Source organism: Schistocerca nitens, chromosome 1, assembly GCF_023898315.1.
Source record: "Schistocerca nitens isolate TAMUIC-IGC-003100 chromosome 1, iqSchNite1.1, whole genome shotgun sequence".
Classification (NCBI taxonomy): domain Eukaryota; kingdom Metazoa; phylum Arthropoda; class Insecta; order Orthoptera; family Acrididae; genus Schistocerca; species Schistocerca nitens.
The window spans coordinates 115,718,013-115,737,769 of NC_064614.1; the positions used below are offsets into that span (position 1 = coordinate 115,718,013).

Here is a 19,757-nt window from a genome sequence, read left to right on the forward strand (position 1 = left end):
AGCCCACACACAACTAAACAAACAGACAATACTAATCTATATGTGCTTTATTATGAAAGGTCCTGTTGGAGGTGGTAGGCCATTGCCTTCCACCGACATCTGAACTGACTTACCAGGCCAGTTATAATGGGGTGTACAGTTAAATATGTATTCCAAACCATGGTACAACTCAGCATATTTCACATCAACAAACATTGTCATGATGTTTGTTGATGTTTTGTGCACTCACAAATTAACAGAAATCATTTTTTATATAATTCTTTTCATTTTCCCTCCCCCTTCCCCCCTCCTCCTCCTCCTCCTCCACTTACTGCTGCTGTTGCTACCTACCCCCACCCCTTCCCTCTCTCTGCAAAAAGTGTGTGATTCATCACCTATGAAATGCAACACAGACGTGTGTATTTGTTACCAGGCAGCTGGCCTACACCTATTCACTCTAGGAGAGTGCTTGTGTTTGGTTTGTTGGTCACGTGAATTTGAATACTGACCAAAACCTGTACACAATGTGACAACTGAGGAAAGGCTCTTTTTGATATGACTTCATCTAGATAACAGTGATGCAGACAAGGAGAAATTTCATGTCACATCAACGCCATGTACCGTATTTTACAGACTATAAGACGCACTTTTTTCTTCAAAAAACTGTCTCCACAATTCAGGTCATCTTATACTCGAGATATAAAAATGTCGCATCACAGCACTGCTGCTGCCAGTTGCATCCAATGTTGCCGCACAGAGATAGGCTTCCAGTGACACTGAACACTTTACAATTGCAACATCCTGATATCTCGATAAATAAAACATTCAAAGTGTATATGAGAGAGGAATGGAACAAATGGCTGATGGATGGAGCCCAGCTTGAATTCACACCAAAGGGAGCTTCAAAATGATCTACAATAACAATCAAACAAGTGTGTCAGTGGATAAAACAGTTGTGGTCTAGAGTGAGAGAAGACGTTATTGTTAAATCTTTCAAGAAGTGCGGCTAAGTAACACTCCAATGGCAGTGAAGACCATCTTACGTATGAAGAGGACAATGATGATGATAAAGAGGAAGAGGAGCAAGAAGAAGAAGAAGAAGAAGAAGAAGAAGAAGAAGAAGAAGAAAGTTCAGATGACAATTTTCAGAAATGTTAAAGGTAAAAATAGTGCTTAAAATTACGGTGCGTCTTATAGTCTGTAGTGTCTTATACTCTGTAAAATGCAGTATATGAAGGAGAAGTATTGTTTTGAGTTTAATTTACCAAATTATTAACTGAGCGAGCATTTCACATCCCTAGAAATAAGCTTATATTAAGTTACCTCATATTAACTGGTGGATATCACATATTCCGTGTATCACAAATACTTGTAATGGTTTTCAAGCATAAAAATTCTCACCTGAAAACGCTTCAGCAGATGGCACACCTTTTCATTGAAACTGTCATCCAGTAATGTGTCAGCCTCATCCAGAACAACATGACAGACGTCATTCATCTTGTAAACACCTGTAAGAATTATCAAATTAAAAAATGTTTTATCTGCTGTTTCCATACTGCAATTTCCATCATCACAATATGTAAGTCCAAGCAAGTAATAGTAAATCAATCATATGCATGAACAGTAATAACAGTTTACCTGTTGTTGTGAGTTTACTCAGTGCTCCAATGGTGGCAATCAGAAGGTCAACTTCACGAACATCTGGATTCAGCATTTGCTTTTTTGTTCTGCCACCTACAATTACTTTGGACAAAATTCCTAGGGGCTCTTTGAATTGATTCGCAATATCCTGGAATAAGAAGGGAGACACATAATGAAGGCAAGAATAATTAAATAACTGAAAACAAAATGGTGCAGTCTACGACTCAATAATTTTTATACCTAAACGTTATACTCATCTGTTTGCATCAAAGTATTTTCACATTTATTTATTTTTTAGTCGTATGTAAAATGATTTGCTTTTTAATGCTGTATCTAATTTCAGGAGCCACAAATGTTTAAATATCTTCAATGTTGTCTTTTGAAATGCGTCCTCTTGTAATACTGCTTGACAATATCAGTTGGTACACAAACACTGGCTGACAAAAAAAGTGATGCACTCAGAAGTGGAAGAGGAAGATGTATGAAAGTACAGGGGTTGCAATAGTATGTCATGTTATTTTAGTGATTACAAAAATAGAATCAAATTTATAATGAAGTTGTCAGTATGAGCCCACTATCTGTATAACATTGCACCCACTTTGGCCTGGATGCACACACTGATTCCATTGTGTAGGGTATCGTAAAGCCATTGTATCCTCTCCTGAGGCAAGCTGGCCAGTAACTCAACTGTTTTAACTAGTCTGCAACATCCTGGACACCGGCACTAGGATGGAGTTGATGTCTGAACTGGTTCCACACGTTCTATCATGAAGAGATCTGGGAACCTTTCTGGGCATGGGAGCACCTCAACATATGCAGACATTTCATAGAGATATATTCCACATGTGGACAAGTACTGTCCTGTTGAAAAACTACATGAGCATACTGTCAGACTGTAACACATGAGGATGCAGGATGTCCATGATGTGTCATTGGGCCATCAGAGTTCCCTCAATCATTTCCATCCATGGCTTGAAGTCATACCTGACGGCTCCTTGCAGCATGAACCCAGGAGTAACACTGCTGTGCCTCTCCAAAACATCAGAATAATGGGACCTCTTCCCAGTAGCCACCATACTCTCCAACGGTAGTCATCTGGGGCAGTGCAAAACTGTAATTCATCGCTGAACGCAATGTGAAGCCACTCATCAGCAGTCTGTGCTTCCTGGTCAACACCTCACTTCAAGCACAATCTTTTGTGTTGTTGTGTTCATGGCAGTCTAGGTATGGGCAGTCTATGCATGGGTCTGTCTCTGACCAATGATGTGAAATGACATAGAATATTGCAGGGAGTACATTACTTGTTCTCCAATGCCAGACACAAATCTGCAGGGGTTACGATGTGCTGGTGCACAATATGGCAATTCTCACTTATGGTGGTCAGATCTGGCTGACTGGAATCTGCTCTCACTTCCCCATGCAGTTCAACATCGGGCCACTGTCACATCCGTATGCCCCACTAATCTGGACACTGTACAATAACCAGCCAGCCAAACGCAGACCCACAATGATGTCCCTTTCAGACTCACTCAGGTGCTGATTATGCTGTATCACATGAGTACAAGCATCTATATGTCCTGCAGAGTGATCACTAAACATCTGACAGTGTTCACATACTTCATATACTCTACCAGGCCTGGTAACAACACTAAACATGAACAGTACTAATCTACTCTGGTGGGTATTCTATCTGTCACAGAGAATTCCAATTCTAATTATTCATACACACACCAATGGCATGTACAAAGTTACATTAACATCTAACATTTTCTTCTGGATGCTTCACTCTTTTGTCAGGCAGAGGTTGAGAGGTTGGAAACACAACCAAACCCCCCCCCCCCAAACTGCTGACATACCAAAGATAATTATTAGCCAAAAAAAATTTGAAAAAACGTACACCAATCTGATGTGCAAGCTCTCTTCCAGGACAGATGACAAGTCCCAAAGGAGTGTTTAGACAACGTTGTACATCTAGACTGGCACTAAACTCTTTCCACAGTAGTATTTGCTGTAACAGTGGCAGCAGATATGCCAGTGTCTTGCCTCCACCTGTTTCACTTGAGAGTAGTGTATGGTGTCCAGATAGTATCGCAGGGATGCCTTCTGCCTGCAACAATCATAATACTGCATCACAAATTTCAGTATAATATAAATTCAAAGTGCAACTTGTTTTCATCTCAGATTTCTTGTCAATTAAATAAAAATCAAAACTACACCACTGCAATAGCTCTATGTTGTATAAATTAGGAATTTTTCAGTATTCTTTCCTGAAATTACTCATTGACCACTATCTCATTGAAAAGTGATATAGGGGGGAAATGTCTTATAAGTAAAACATGGCATCAGAAACCGAACCTGACACTACACGATATTTCTATTAAAAATAATGGCAAAGAAAGATAATGGCACATATCGAAAAGAGGTGCTATATTACACACGACAATTTCAGAAACAGGGCACAGAAGAGGAAATGATACTAAGAGAAAAGTAATATTAGAACTGCCAGTAAACACCATGAGGCTATCAAGTGTTTGAATGCCAATGTAAAAGGATTTGTCAGCTTGAGACAATACACTTTGGTGTAGCATTCACAACTTATTACTGTTACCCAAGGAGCACTCAGTGTGACATGGCATCTTTGTGGAGAATCACTTCAGACTCATTTCTCAACTATTACCACACATAAGGCCTTTGAGTGAGTGTTATTAGGTATGCTGGAAACACTTATTGAGAAAACACTTCCAATAATGCAAGACAAGTCCAGGAAAAGCAGGACCTGCTGTGACCTTGTCTTGGCACTGACCATTTTTATACCACTAACAACCCTCCCTGACTTCACAAGGGGAGCACCAAGTATGAGGTTCATTCAATAAGCAATGCCCCACATTCCCCCCCCCTCCCCCCCCCTCCCCCCCCCTCCTCCCCTCAGAACACGTTTATTGTTAAGAGTCAAAATTTGGTTACAACATGCATCAAAATGTCTTGTACATGTCCTATTTTTCTATGTAGTGTCCGTCACGTTCTATAGCCATATGCCAACATTGTGGAAGAGCATGTATTCCCTGCTAGTAAAAGCTCTTGACCTGTAGGTGTAGACTGTTTTCACTGCGTGACTGACACTGTCATCACCTTTAAAGTGTGTTCCCCATAGAGAATCTTTAAGCAGCCCACAGAGATGGAAGTTTGAGGGTGCTAGGTCTGAACTGTAGGGTGGATGAGGCTGCGACAGAACATCCTAAGTGTGGCTGATCATAGAGCTCTGGTTCTGCATTTCCTAAGGCTGTAATTTATTTACCCATCACCCAACTGTACTCCTATCAACTGCAGCATTGCCATACACTGCACACCAACATTTATGATTGTTTACCATTTATGATTGTTTACCACAGGTCCTTTTTCTGCACCCAAGAATTCAATAACAGCATGCTGCTTGTAACATGAGTCATATGTAGACGCCATTTTGATGTTGTACTATGGCTCTGTCATCTACCAGAATAGTTATAAACATTGCGCACAGAACAAACATCAAATGTGAAGCACCAACAAGGACGTTTGTCTATGTATATTACTGGCTTTCTAAAAAAATGTGGGGCATCACTTATGGAATGATCCTCATATAAGTATCTATAGCCGGACAAATGGTTTATAATAGGTAGAGATATATGGAAACTTTCCTCTTGAATCAGTCTCTCTATTAGTGAGAACCATTTCAAAATTTCTATAGTAGTTACTCAGATTAGCATTAACAAAGAAAATACTGATACTGCAGGCGACTTTATGACTGATCTACTAGAGAGACTGACTACACTAAAATTGTCCATCCTACTCTGGAGTATTGCTGCACAGAATAAGATTCCCACAACATAGGATTGATGGATGACATCGAAAAAGTTCAAAGAAGGGCAGCTCATTGCAAAATAGGGGAGACAGCATCACGGATGTGATAGGTAGAGGAGTTGGGGAGTCAATCATTAAAACAAAGGCATTTTCCATTGCACCAAGAACTTTTCACTAAAAATTTCAATCACCAACTTTCTCCTCCAAATGCAAAAATATTTTGTTGATGCACATCTACTTAGAGAGATAATATCATCATAATAAAGTACAGGAAATCAGTGCTGTTATGGAAAGATTTAAGTGTTTGTTTTTCCCATGCACTGTTTCAGAGTGAAATAGTGGTAAAGTGGTTCAATGAACCATCTGCCAGGCACTTAACTGTGAATTGCAGAATAGTCAATTAGATGTAGGTGTACAGACATTGGACAAGCTTTGTAGCTGCCTGAAGTTGCAGCAGCTGTTTACTTTAATGAATTTCCCACCAGATACCGCCTTCTCTCTAGATGACCAACCACGAGATGTCATTCCAGTGTCAAATATGGAATAGATGCCAGTACAAATTATATTACACATTCAGCATTACTATAACCATTAAATTGTATAAACAAACATTCCACATGAATCTGTCTTCTCAATGATGCAGCCGAATAAGAGAGAAGCAACCCCCACCCCTTAGAATCAGTCACGTTTCAGTTTCAATTTACCTGGGAGTTAACGTAAAGAGTGAAGGCAACAGCTAACTATATAGCTGAGATGTCCAGAAGTCGACAGATCATAAACAAGACTAAAAAGTTCCTGAGCTTTTGAATGACATTCTTCTTTAGAGCTCTAAAGGATGTCGTCTGAAAGCTTAGCTCCCCATCCCACCTCACCACTAAAGGACACTGAAAGCACTTGTCTCTGCCATTCTGTTAATCTCCCTAACCAAAAGATTTTGTGTAGAGCATCTTGTCACATTATGCCCAACAATGTGACATGAACTTCAAGATTAAATTCCTGACAGGGAACAAACTTCATAAATTAGTTTTTGGTGTAATGTAAAGAGATGTAAGGGCCCCTGGTAGCTTTCGGAGAGTGTGGGAGTGATTACATGTGAGGCAAGAGAGAAAAAAAAGGAAGAATTATTTTTTGTAAGAACTGCTGGCAGCAGCTGGCACAAAACAGTCACAAATAAAGAGGGGGTGGGGGGTGATGATAAAAAGGAAGATTGTAGAAGAGAGTCAAGAAGTGGGAAGGGAGATACCCTACCGTCCATCACAAAGAGGTCAATAACTACAGTAAAAAATGCAACCAACAACCAGTTCCAATAAACAGAGTTTTGAAGCAATAGCAATGGATGGAGAGTTTGAAACAACCTCTGCGAAGAAATATGACACCAAGTGAAAAGTTTGCAGCCATGCCTGAAGAGCAATAGTTTTAAGGTTAAATATTCACTTTTTTATGTAGTCCACCTTTAGGTAGATGCAGTTTGTAACACCAAAAATGCAGGACACATGGCACCTGCTACCGATATATAACTTTTTTTAACTGTATGTAAATATTTGTAATTTAAATGCTTTCTTTTAATAAGTAAGGACATTGCGTCACTGTATGTGTACATTTAGGTAGAAGTCTGTTGACGTTTCATTGTATTTATCTGTATTTTACTGTGAAACTTATTAGCTCTGGGAAAAAAAGCCAAAGGAATTGTTATTCCTGTCGACTAGCAACAATTATAGCACTGCTTGTGCATTGTAAAATCTTTGGGTAGGGAGTTGTTGAGCAGAGTGCACAGAGAGAGGAGAGACGGGTTCCAGTGCTTGTAGTGTGCGAAAGTGTGGTGTTAACGCTCTCGCAGTAGAGAGTGCCATTTTCAGCGGCATCACGTATGCACGCTGGCCACATGTCTGGAGCACGAGTATGGGCAGTGGACGGGCGGAAGAGGCTGTATTAATTACGATTGCCCGTTCCTATAATTAGCCTTGACTCCACAATATGCTACCGTCTTCAACAACAGCAGCAGTTCCAGCAACACAGTTTCATCGGCGGCTCTGAGTTTCATCATATGCACAGCACTGAAGTAAGACTGACCATAGGTAGAAAGTATTAACGGCGAACCCAGCAGCACAACTGAATGTGATTTGACTGATAAGATTTATTTGAATAATAATCAGTTAAACTCAAGGCGATTGTGTCCTCATTGCCCCCCAGACATTGTTACAGCTGTTAAATCATCGCAGCAGGATCTTTGTTCCTTTTTTCCTTAATATGCTAACTGAGTGTCATAAGAAACAAATTGAATAGTTACAGCCCGTTTATTAATGAATAATTTCTCTTTTAAGAATTTTAGCCTCAGTCTACTTTCAATTAACTGTTGTACAACAGAGGCTTCAATATATGACTAAAGTAAAGCAATTTCATTTTTCAAGTTTGAGCATCAATCACTGGAAAAAATTCAAATCTAAAGAAGTGCACAAATTAAGAGTGCAGAAGTTTTATTTATTTTACATATAGCTTGGAGCACATGGCGGTTTGGTTTGGTACATATTCTAGTATTTAATTCTGTTCAAGTCAGTAAAAAAGGCTCAGTTGTTCAGACAATAATATGAAATCCAATTTGCAAAATGAGTAACGGCAAAGTAAAAAGTGCTTGCTTTTTTTCTAAATTTCTTTGATGACATAATGCTGAGGTCACTGAAAGTCTTTGTTCATGTAACCAAGTTCAGTACTAATATACAGTTTAATTGCATATTTTCAAATCATTACTCGATTACCTTTTTCAAAATTTAATGCCAAACATAACGTAAAAGTGACTTCTCAGTTTTCTTTATCATTACATACTCACTTAAAATTAGTGTCAAACAAACAAAAACATGGCAACCTTTAGTTGCCACGTCAGTGTTTAATAATACATGTTTTTCTTTCCCATCATCTTGTACAGGATTTAGGATGTAAATTGCCCTAGTGGACTGGCAACCATTAATTACTTCCTTTTCATTCATTAGTGTAACTTTTGGATTCATGATTAGTGGTACCCCTTTCCATCCAGTGTTGTTCGTTGAGTGAATGCACAAAATAACTTTCATTTTCCAAATTATAGCCCTGTTCAGTTTAATTACTTTTATTTTTAGTAGACTTTCCATCAGAAGGGTCAGTTGTACACTTTCCTCCTACCTATCGGTATCATTTCTTCGGGAAAGATAGCCTTATACAATTAGAAAAAACGTGATCCACGGTTATATTTTATATCACAAGTAGGATAGGCCGATTAGTAAGAGGGAGGTTACAAGTTGTCCAACATTTTTCCACTGAATGTATTACAACACCCTTATGCAACTCTGGGATGCTTCAAAAAATATCTCTTCATTGGACTGCAATGTCCTCAGACAACAAATTTCTTTAGGTGCTGCAATAGTCAAAGTCTACCAAATCTGATGAGCTGGGTGGGCATCCCAATTATTCTTATCTCAAATCCATTCATTTTTGCATTTGTAAAGAATCTTTGTGGACAGCCTCAGGTTCTGATTCTTTTCTTTTGTAATCCAGGGTAGTATCTGCAAGTCGTCATTTTACCCTTTGCAAGCTAATCAATAAGAAGAAGCCCTTTGCATCTGAAAAAAACACTGCACACAACCTTTCCAGTTGACATAATTGGCTTTGGTTGCTCTTTGCTGATAGTCATATACCACTGTGTGTACTTTCTTGCTGTTATTGTTTGTAGTTGCAGTTTAGAAACTGGAAGAAGTAGGGCCATGTTTGAATCAGTTGCTCATTTCTTAACATTTGAAAATGAAGGATCAATCCTCATCCAAACAATCAATAACTTTCTATGACATTATGTCAACCAAAACAAAGAATTTTATGTCAACACTAGCTGTACCTGGCCACACTTTGATGTGGTATCTCCATATCCTCTGCCCCCCCCCCCCCCCTCCCTCTCTGTCCATCACTTCCTGCCCCCTCTCTCTGTCCATCTCCTCCTCCCCATTTTCTATGACCATTTCCTCCCTCTTCTCTGTCCATCTCCTCTTCCCCCTTCCCCAAACTTGAGCCTTGTTTATTATTACTGTAAATTCAGATTCTGGTAGTATTCTACTCACAGACCAATAAGCCGTAAATACAACTCCCCTCTTTACTGACAACGTCTCACTATTGTATATTTTATATATATAAGTATTTAGTCCAAACATTTATTACAGATGATGTTGTTGTCGTCATGGTCTTCAGTCCAAAAGCTGGTTTGATGCAGCTCTCCATGCTACTCTATCTCGTGTGAGCCTTTTCATCTCCAAATAACTACTGTCGCATGTCGTTCGCATGTTGTTTTGTGTTTTGTAAGGGGGGGGGGGCAACCACAGCCAAACTTTGACATCTTTTTCAAAGAAAATTCCGCACTGGCTGTATGAATGATTTTTATTAAATCTGTGACCGGTTTCGCACCACTTATCAGTGCATCCTCAGGCAATATACGCTATTTATAACATTAAATTGGATATTGGCACATATCCTAACTATGTTAATATGTTATAAATAGCGTATATTGCCTGAGGATGCACCGATAAGTGATGCAAAACCGGTCGCAGATTTAATAAAAATTATTCATACAGCCAGTGCGGAATTTTCTTTGAAAAAATAACTACTGTAGCCTACATCTTTCTGAATCTGCTTACTGTATTCATCTCTTGGTCTCCCTCTATGATTTTTACTACCCATACTTCACTCCAATACTAAATTGGTGATCCCTTGATGCCTCAGAATGTGTCCTATCAACCGATCCCTTCTTTTTGTCAAGTTGTGTCACAAATCCCTTGTCTTCTCAATTCTATTCCGTAGCTCCTCATTAGTTATGTGATCTACCCATCTAATCTTCAGCATTCTTCTGTAACATCACATTTTGAAAGCTTCTATTCTCTTTTTGTCTAAACTGTTTATTGGCCATGTTTCACTTCCACACATGGCTACACTCCAGACAAATACCTTCAGAAAGGACTTCCTGACACTTAAATCTATACTTGATGTTAACAAATTTCTCTTCTTCAGAAAACGCTTTCCTTGCCATGGCCAGTCTATGTTTTATATCCTCCCTACTTCGACAGTCATCAGTAATTTTGCTTCCCAAACAACTAAACTCATTTACCACTTTAAGTGTCTCATCTCCTAATCTAATTCTCTCAGCATCACTTGATTCAATTTGACTACATTCCATTATCCTTGTTTTGCTTTTGTTGATGTTCATCTTACATCTTCCTTTCAAGGCACTGGCCATTCCGTTCAACTGCTCTTCCAGGTCCTTTGCTGTATCTGACAGAATTACAATGTCATCGGCAAACCTCAAAGTTTTTGTTTCTACTCCCTGAACTTTAATTCCTACTCCAAATTTTTCTTTGGTTTCCTTTACTGCTTGTTCAATATACATATTGAATAATGTTGGGGATAGGCTACAACACTGTCTCACCCCCATCTCAATCAATGCTTCCCTTTCATGCCCTACGGCTCTTATAACTGCTGTCTGGTTTCTGTATAAGTTGTCAATAACGTTTTGCTCTATGTATTTTATCCCTGCTATCTTCAGATTTTCAAAGAGAGTATTCCAGTCAACACAGTCAAAAGCTTTTTCTAAGTCCACAAAAGCTATAAATGTCGATCTGCCTTTCCTTAACCTATTTTCTAAGATAAGTCGTACATTCAGAATTGTCTTGCATGTTTCTACATTTCTCCAGAATCCAAACTGATCTTCCCCAAGCTCTGCTTCTACCAGTTTTTCCATTCTTTTGTACCGAATTTATGTTAGTATTTTGCAGCCATGACTTATTAAATTGATTGTTCAGAAATTTTGACATCTTTCAGCAACTGCTTCTTTTGGAATTGGAATTACTACATTATTCTTGCAGTCTGATGCTATTTTGCCTATCTCATACATCTTGCACAGCAGATGAAAGAGTTCTGTCTTGTTTGGCACTCCCAAGACTATCATAAGTTTTGACGGAATATCATCCACTGTCAAAATATCATCCACTCCCAGAGCCTTGTTTTGTCTCAGATATTTCCGAGCTTTGTCAAATTCTTCTCACAGTATCTTATCCCCTATCTCATCCTCATCTACGTACACTTCCCTTTCGATAATATTGCTTTCAAGTTCATCTCCCTTGTATAGACTCTCTATATACTCCTTCCACCTTTCAGTTCTTCCTTCCTTGCTTAGGACTGGTTTACTATCTCAGCTCTTGATATTCATACAGCTGCTTCTCTTTTCACCAAAGACCCCTTAAATTTTCTTGTACGTGGTATTGATCTTTCCTCTAGTGAAATATGCTCCTGAATCCTTACATGTGTCCCCTAGCTGATCATGCTTAGCAATTTTGCACTGCCTGTCAATCTCATTTTTAAAATATTTGTGTCCCTTTTTGCCTGCTTCATTTGCTCCATTTATAATTTTCTCCTTTTATCAATTAAATTCAATATTCCTTATGTTGTCCAAGGATTCCTATTACGCCTTGTCTTTTTACCTATTTGATCCTCTGCCACCATCACTATTTCATCTCTTAAAGCTAACCATTTGTCTACTAATGTATTCCTTTCCCTTGTTCTAGTCAACCAATGCTTCTTCTGAACCTCTCAACAACCTCATTCTCTCAACTTACCAAAGTCTCATCTCCTTAATTTATTACCTTTTTCCAATTTCTTCAATTTTAATCACCACCACTAAATTGTGTTCAGAGTCCACATCTGCCCCTGGAAATGTCTTACAATTTAAAATCTGGTTCCTAAATCTCAGTCCAACTATTATATAACCAACCTGAAACCTTCTGGTGTCTCCAGGTGTCTTCCAAATGTACAATCTTCTTTTATGATTCTCAAACCAAGTGTTAGTGATGATTAAATTATGCTCTGTGCAAAATTCTACCAGGTAGCTTGCTCTTTTATTCCTTTCCCCCAGTTCAAATTCATCTATTTTTCCTTCTCTTCCTTTTCCTGCTATCAAATTCCAATCCCCCGTCACAATTAAATTTTCATCTCCTTCAACCATCCAAGCAATTTCTTTTGTCTCATCATAAATGTCTTCAGTATCCTCAACATCTGCGAAGCTTGTTGGCATATAAACTTTTACTGCTGTAGAAGGTGTGAGCTTTGCGTCTATCTTGGCTATGATAATGCATTCACTAGGCTATTCATAGTAGCTTACCCACATTCCCATTTTCTTACTCACTGTTAAACAGGTCCTGCATTACCCTTATTTCACTTTGAATTTATAACCCCATGTTCACCTAATCAGAAGTCCTGTTCCTCCTGTCTCCAAACTTCACTAATTCCCACTATATTTAACTTCAACCTACCCGTTTCCCTTTTTAAATTTTTTAAAGTAGCTGCCCATTTAATGGATCTAACATTCCACACTCCGATCCGTACAACACAAGTTTTGTTTCTCCTTATGACATCCTCCCAAGTAGTCCCCGCTCGGAGATCCCAATGGGGAAATATTTTACCTCTGGAATATTATACCCAAGAGGACACCATCATCATTTAATTATACACTGCAGCTGCATGCCATTGGGAAAAATTATGGCTGTAGTTTCCCCCTGCTTTCAGCTGTTCACAGTATTCACACCATTGCCCCTGCAACTACTGCAAAGGCTGTGGCTCCTCTTCGGGAACCACACATTTGTCTGGACTCCCAACAGATACCACTACATTCATGCTCATAAATTAAGGATAATGCTGATACATGGTGAAACAATGCTCTGGTGGGCGGTTTGTGGGTTTAAATCACCTCAGGGTATGACCAGGCGGTGCATTTGACCTGTGGTCATCACACGATGGTGGTTCTGGCAGCAGCAGTCCACATACGCAGAGGTGTGCTGGTGCATGTCAGAGAATGGTGCAGCGAGTAAGTGTGCAGACATTTTCAGCCATGCTAATGGTGGCTGTGTGTTGAAAATGGCTCAAAGAACACATATTGATGACATTATGAGGGGTACAACACTAGGGCGACTGGAGACTGGACAAACACAGCAAGTCGTAGCAAAGGCCCTCCATGTGCCGCAAAGTTTGATCTCAATATTATGGCAACAATTCCAGCAGATAGGTAATGTATGCAGGCACTACAGTACGGGACGTCCACAGTGAACAACACCACAAGAAGACTGATATCTCACCATCAGTGCCCGCAGACAGCCACAGAGTACTGCAGGTAGCCTTGCTCGGGACCTTACTGCAGCCACTAGAAGAATTGTCTCCAGACACACAGTCTACAGGCGACTGAACAGACATGGTTTATTTGCCTGGAGACCTGCAAGGTGCATTCCACTGACCCCAGGTCACAGGAGAGACGGGAGACCTGGAGTCAAGAACACAGTAAATGGTCATTGGAACAGTGGTCCCAGGTTATGTTCATGGACAAGTCCACGTATAGTCTGAACAGTGATTCTCGTCGGGTTTTCATCTGGTGTGAACCAGGAACCAGATAGCAACCCTTTAATGTCCTTGAAAGGGACCTGTATGGAGGTCGTGGTTTGATGGTGTGGGTTGGGATTATGATTGGTGCACGTACACCCCTGCATGTCTTTGGCAGAGGGACTGCAATAAGTCAGGTGTATTGGAATGTCATTTTGCACCAGTATGTCCACCTTTTCAGGGGTGCAGTGGGTCCCTCATTCCTCCTGATGGATGATAACGCACGGGCCCACCGAGCTGCCATCGTGGAGGAGTACCTTGAAACAGAAGATATAAGGCGAATGGAGTGACCTGCCTGTTCTCCAGACCTAAATCCCATCGAGCACATCTGGGATGCTCTTGGTCGATGTATCGCTGCACATCTTCAAACCCCTAGGACACTTCAGGAGATCCAACAGGCACTGGTGCAAGAATGGGAGGCTATACTGCAGCTGCTTGACCACCTGAACCAGAGTATGCCAACCCGTTGTGTGGCCTGTGTATGTGTGCATGGTGATCCTATCCCATATTGATGTTGGGGTACATGTGCAGAAAACAGTGGCATTTCGTAGCACGTGTGTTTCGGGACGGTTTTCTCAACTTATCACCGATACTGTGGACTTATAGATCTGTGTTGTGTGTGTTCCCTATGTACCTATGCTATTAACGCTAGTTTTGTGTAGTGCCTCGTCGTGTGGCACCACATTCTGCAATTGTCCTTAATTTATGAGCAAGAGTGTACATACAGTACGGCTATCCGTACCACAGAGGCATGCAACCAACCACACGAACAGCAAGGTCCATGGTTCATGTGGAGTTATTATAGTAACATGTAAAAATTTGAATTATATTGGAACCGTACAATTTGGAATTTTTGGTAACAATGTTTTCCCTTTATATATTACATATATATTAATATATTAAAAATTAGGCACTTAAAAACATGCCCACATTAGAATTCAATGCTGTATCAAAATTTCAAAGCAATTGGTCAAGAACTTTTGGAGATTAACAATATTGAATGAACCAACATTTACATTTTTATAAGGGGTTCCCTTTTATTACATAGAAGGTGAGGCAAATAAAAATGGCCCAGAGAACAGAGTTCCAGGGTACAAAGAAACACAGAAGAGGAAAGGAAATACTGAAAGTGACCACCATTTTAGCAAGTTGCTGAAGGTGAATCAACGGTGGACTGATGGAACTGCTGCAGTCTCATTCGAAATGTTCTGCCGCAGTTCTTGAAGACTGTGAGAGCTGTTATGATACACCTTAAGACTTGATGGCTCCCCACACAATGTAATCACACACTGACAGGCCAGGTAGCCTGTGTGGCTAGCTAAGGCTGCGACCCGACTGACCTCTGCTACCAACTCTGCCATGCGTGAAGATTGTGTAAATGTGCTCCCAGTTTCAGCCAGCTGTATGGGCAGTTGGTCCATCCTTTTGGAAATAACTGTTAGTCTTTTCCTCCTCCATTAATGCTGCCACAAATGGTTTCAAAACGTTGGCAATGTAGTGTGCCAAAGTCAGTGTCTGATAAAGGAAGATAGGACCAATAATGCTGAGTGCAGACGCTGCACAGCAAACCCCAACCTACTGATCACGCAAAGGTATTTCGTGGAAGTTATACAGATTCTCTGCTGCCCAGAATCTGTGATTTTATAAGTTGACATAGCCACTCAGGTGAAACAGGCTCTATCAGACACAAAGAACAGATCTATGTCCAAGTCATTCATTGTCATATCACTGAAGAGCCACTCACAAAACTGGAGGCACTGAGGAGCATCTACTGGTTTTAATGTGTGAACAATAGGCACTTATTATGGATGCATGTGCAGGTCCCGTGGAGTATTCGTCCACACAATTGACGTGATATGCTGGTCTCTTGCGACAGGCATCGGGTTGATTTGGTATGACTCTAAGCATTTTCTGGTGCACTGCAACCGCATTTTCTGGTATGGAGGCACATTTCAGAATGTTTTCTTTGATTTGTTGAAAACAGGTCCTGTCCAACGCCATTTTTGAACTAAGTGTTGCATGGCACTTTTGCCGGCACCTTGACACCATTAAACTTCTCAGCAAACAACTGGAAACACCATTTCCATGACTTTGTTGTCACATAACTTTCTACAATGCTCCACTGTGAGTACCATTGTCCCCTTTGTACTGCTCCACTCACACTGACACAGCCCGCACTACCATCTCTAGACTGGTGTGGATCATGTGGTGGGCATACGTGTGGTGTGCATATCATGGGGTGTGGTCACATGCATACATTCACATACAATTGTATCCAATTTTTAGCCCCACGCTGTATATAGTACATAGTTTATTTATTCATATAAAAATCTGTGATTTGTTACAAGTATAACATTATAGGAAAACAGTCTTAAGAACTGGCAGTCATTAAACATCTTTAGAATATTTTTGGATGTGAGGTCCGCCAGTTATGCAAAACACCGTTTTTCTCAGTACCCAAACATGTTTCAGCATTCCAGTAGGTATATAAAAACCTATGAGTATTTGAATGCAATGTTGTATGCAAACTTCAAAGCAATCCATGAAGATTTTCAGAGATTTGAGATTCTGAAGAAACAAACATCTACATTTGTACTGCAAAAGAAACTGTAAATGTTCCTAATTGCAATCTCCAAAAGTTTTTGACTGAATGCTTTGAAATTTTGACACAATGTTGCAATGGAATACATGCTTGTTCTATAAATCTGTTTTTAATATATGTAATACATAACTTTTTTTATAAATTTAATACTATGGAAATGTTGTTACAAAAAAAATTCAAAAATTTATATATAGATATCTAAAAACATGCCTGTATTAGAATGCAATGTTCAAAATTTCAAAGTAATTGGTCAAGAACTTTCGGAACCACTTATTTTCATGAAGCAAACATTTACATTTTTATTTATTCAGATGGTATTCTAGTTTCTCATTTGAACAAATAGTCACTACACAAGTGCTTTAAAAAGTTGTATAAACAAAACTATTTTGCAGATTAATTTTATACATGACAAATTTTTGCACAAAAAATACTGACACAGCAAAAATTTCAAGATCAATAAATTATTTCATTGCAGTCATAATCTGGTAAGTTCTATACATACCTGAATCCTAGTTGGTGCAGTAATTCCCTGTTTTTCAAGGGCACTGCATATACTGGAATTTAGACCAAGATCATTAAATGTTACTGGTCCAGTGTCGGAGGAGTAAGCCGTTGCCGGATTCTAAAACAAAATTGTATAAAATGCATTGCTTTCCCAGACACCAATGTGATGGAGAATAAATGTGGAATAAATAGGCAACACAGTAATGGTCCAAAGCAGTTACCACACACTTTTAATTTTTACAAGTACAAAAATTACTGTTTTATTGAATATACAGTCTTCACTAGCGGATAAACAAATAATGATAGTACTGAATGCCCCACTGCATTGCCACAAATGCTTCAAATCAGCCATTTACATGAACAATGCAAAAAGAAAAAAAACAATCCAGTAGTGTACTTAATAGGTACTAATAGTAAGCACTTAGTCCTTAGTAAAGAGATCCTGCAGGCAAAGTCACTTGTATACCCCAAAAGAATACCATGAAGTAAAGTGATCCACATGCCCTCCAGGTTTTAATGTAGCTATTGCGAGGGACATGGCCCAAGTGATATGGCATTGTTAAGATCATTGATAATGAAGTAAGTGTTGTGGTTATATCCTCATTCGCTGAGCAGTTTCCACAGGCATCTATGTTATCATCTAGTTCCCGAGAAATAGCATCCCTATGCATTGAAATTGGCATGTAAGCTCTATATATTCCCAGTGTGTAGTAAGCATGGGAAGAAGGAATGGGGGACCACAAAGTCACCTAGCTGCTTTGGTATGGTATTACATTGCTACTGCACCACCAAAGTTGATATTGTCCTCAACATTCCTGTACAAACTGGTCGCTGTCAGTGGCACCTCAGACACCTCTATAGGTGTAAGTGGGTAACCCAACTGCAGAACCTGGCCAATTCCCTAGATAGCAGCATTGACAGGGATGGATCATTAAACATTCATTGATGGCGGCAAAGGTGCAGGCTTCAAGGGGTGGCACTGATGGTGCTCCATTGGTGCATGACAGTTGGCAGTAGTGAAGATGGTGGAAGCGATGTCAAATAATGCGACCACAGAGGTTTCAACTGGTTGTGGTGGCACCAAACACTACCTTTTCTGGTGGTCATGGTACACAGTAGGACACCATATGTGACCCCCATCAGCTATTGACTCAGAATCCCCTGTAAAGGTCATAGCCCATACTGATGCACCTCATGGAAGTGACAGACACAGTAAAGGTGTTTATGTGATGTCTGTGGTACAAGTACACACTTTGCTGCCCGTGAAGGATGACTGTTTTACTTTTGCCATCTGTCAACACACTTCTGTATGTACTCAGTAATGTGATGAGAACTATCCCTAAAGATGATTTTGTGATAAATCTTGGATATTCAATACATAAACATCCCAGCCTCACTGATGCTTTTTGGATGGGATGCGGTTGACATCAGGTAGCCAATTCCATTTCGTTGAGAAAATATCCAGTGGAGGTAAACTGGGTATATTATCTGATTATATTAGTTTGTGGTAAGTCTCCAATCATGAAGATTTTAGTTAAAGATTTCTACCTGCCTGCGTGGAAAAATTTCGCTCCATGTTGGTGACGAAAAGGAAGTTGGCTAAAGCACTGACAATGGCTAGAAACACTGACTTTAAGAACAGGCCAACATAGTCAATGTGACTATTCACTTAGCTTGTGGACAGGATCCATGGGCTGAAATCTGAATGTGGCACTAAATGGTTTCTTGTGCAAAACTGGCAAGTGTGCTTCAACTTTACTATGTCATTAGGTGATCCAGGATAATATGGACAATCCTTTTTTTGTCCGTTATATCCCCTAGTGCCCTTTGTTCAAGAAGAACAGAATCTGAGGCTGAAGAGTCTGAAGGATCACCAATAAGTTTTTAAATGACTTCTTATGACAGCAACAAAAACTCTAAAGGTACCATCTTTGACTGGTATTCATATTGGCCTTGGTCCTGTGTTTGAAGTCCATCAGTGCTTAAATTTTGAATAAAAATCATCAGCTTTGGCAGCCGAAGAGTTTTGGCATAAAAAGTCACCCTCATTCTACCAACAGCCTTGTCAAATGAGGGTGGAGGAGCAGACAGAGGGCAGGGCACTCTCTGGCTCTCAGGGTGGAAAACTACCCCTAAAGGCGAAAAAAAATCCATTTGGATCTCTGGAAGGGGACTACCAATGGGGAGGTGACTATGAAAAAAAGATTGAATAACCAATGAAAGAATAAAGCTCTAAAAGTTGGAGTGTGGAATGTCAAAAGTTTGAACATGGCAAGAGCTAGAAAATCTGAAAAGGGAAATGCTAATTCTCAATCTAGATGCAGAGAAGGCGGGGCGGAAGGGGGGGGGGGCACAGTTTGTGTTACTGAAAACAGGTCAGTGATAGGGTTGGTCTCAGGAGAATTGACAGCGCACCAACACTGACAATTATAGTTCAGGTATACATGCCGATATTGCAGGCTGAAGATGAAGATACAGAAAAAGTATATGAGAATACTGAACAGGTAATTCAGTGTGTAAAAGGAGATCGAAATCTAATGGAGGAATAGAATGCAGTTGTAGGGAAGGAATAGAAGAAAGGATTATGGGAGAATATGGGCTTGGTACTAGCAATGAGAGAAGAGAAAGACTAGCTGAGTCGTGCAATAAATTTCAGCTAGTAATAGTGAAGACTCTGTTCAAGAACCACAAGAGGAGGAGGTATACTTGGAAAAGGCCAGGTGATAAGGGAAGTTTCCAGTTAGAATACATCATGCTCTGGAAG

The 19,757-nt window shown here is 39.8% G+C and overlaps 1 protein-coding gene across 1 annotated transcript in view; it reads right to left on the reverse strand.

Annotated features, from left to right (window-relative positions):
- The window catches only part of LOC126234666 (probable ATP-dependent RNA helicase DDX28), a 76,255-nt gene that overhangs the window by 24,377 nt on the left and 32,121 nt on the right, over positions 1–19,757 (reverse strand). Inside the window, exons 4-7 of the mRNA XM_049943407.1 lie at positions 16,992–17,111; positions 3,518–3,727; positions 1,618–1,768; positions 1,381–1,487 (exon numbers count right to left, since the gene is read on the reverse strand). Coding sequence (XP_049799364.1) covers positions 1,381–1,487; positions 1,618–1,768; positions 3,518–3,727; positions 16,992–17,111 — 588 coding nt within the window. The remainder of the gene's footprint in view (positions 1–1,380; positions 1,488–1,617; positions 1,769–3,517; positions 3,728–16,991; positions 17,112–19,757) is intronic.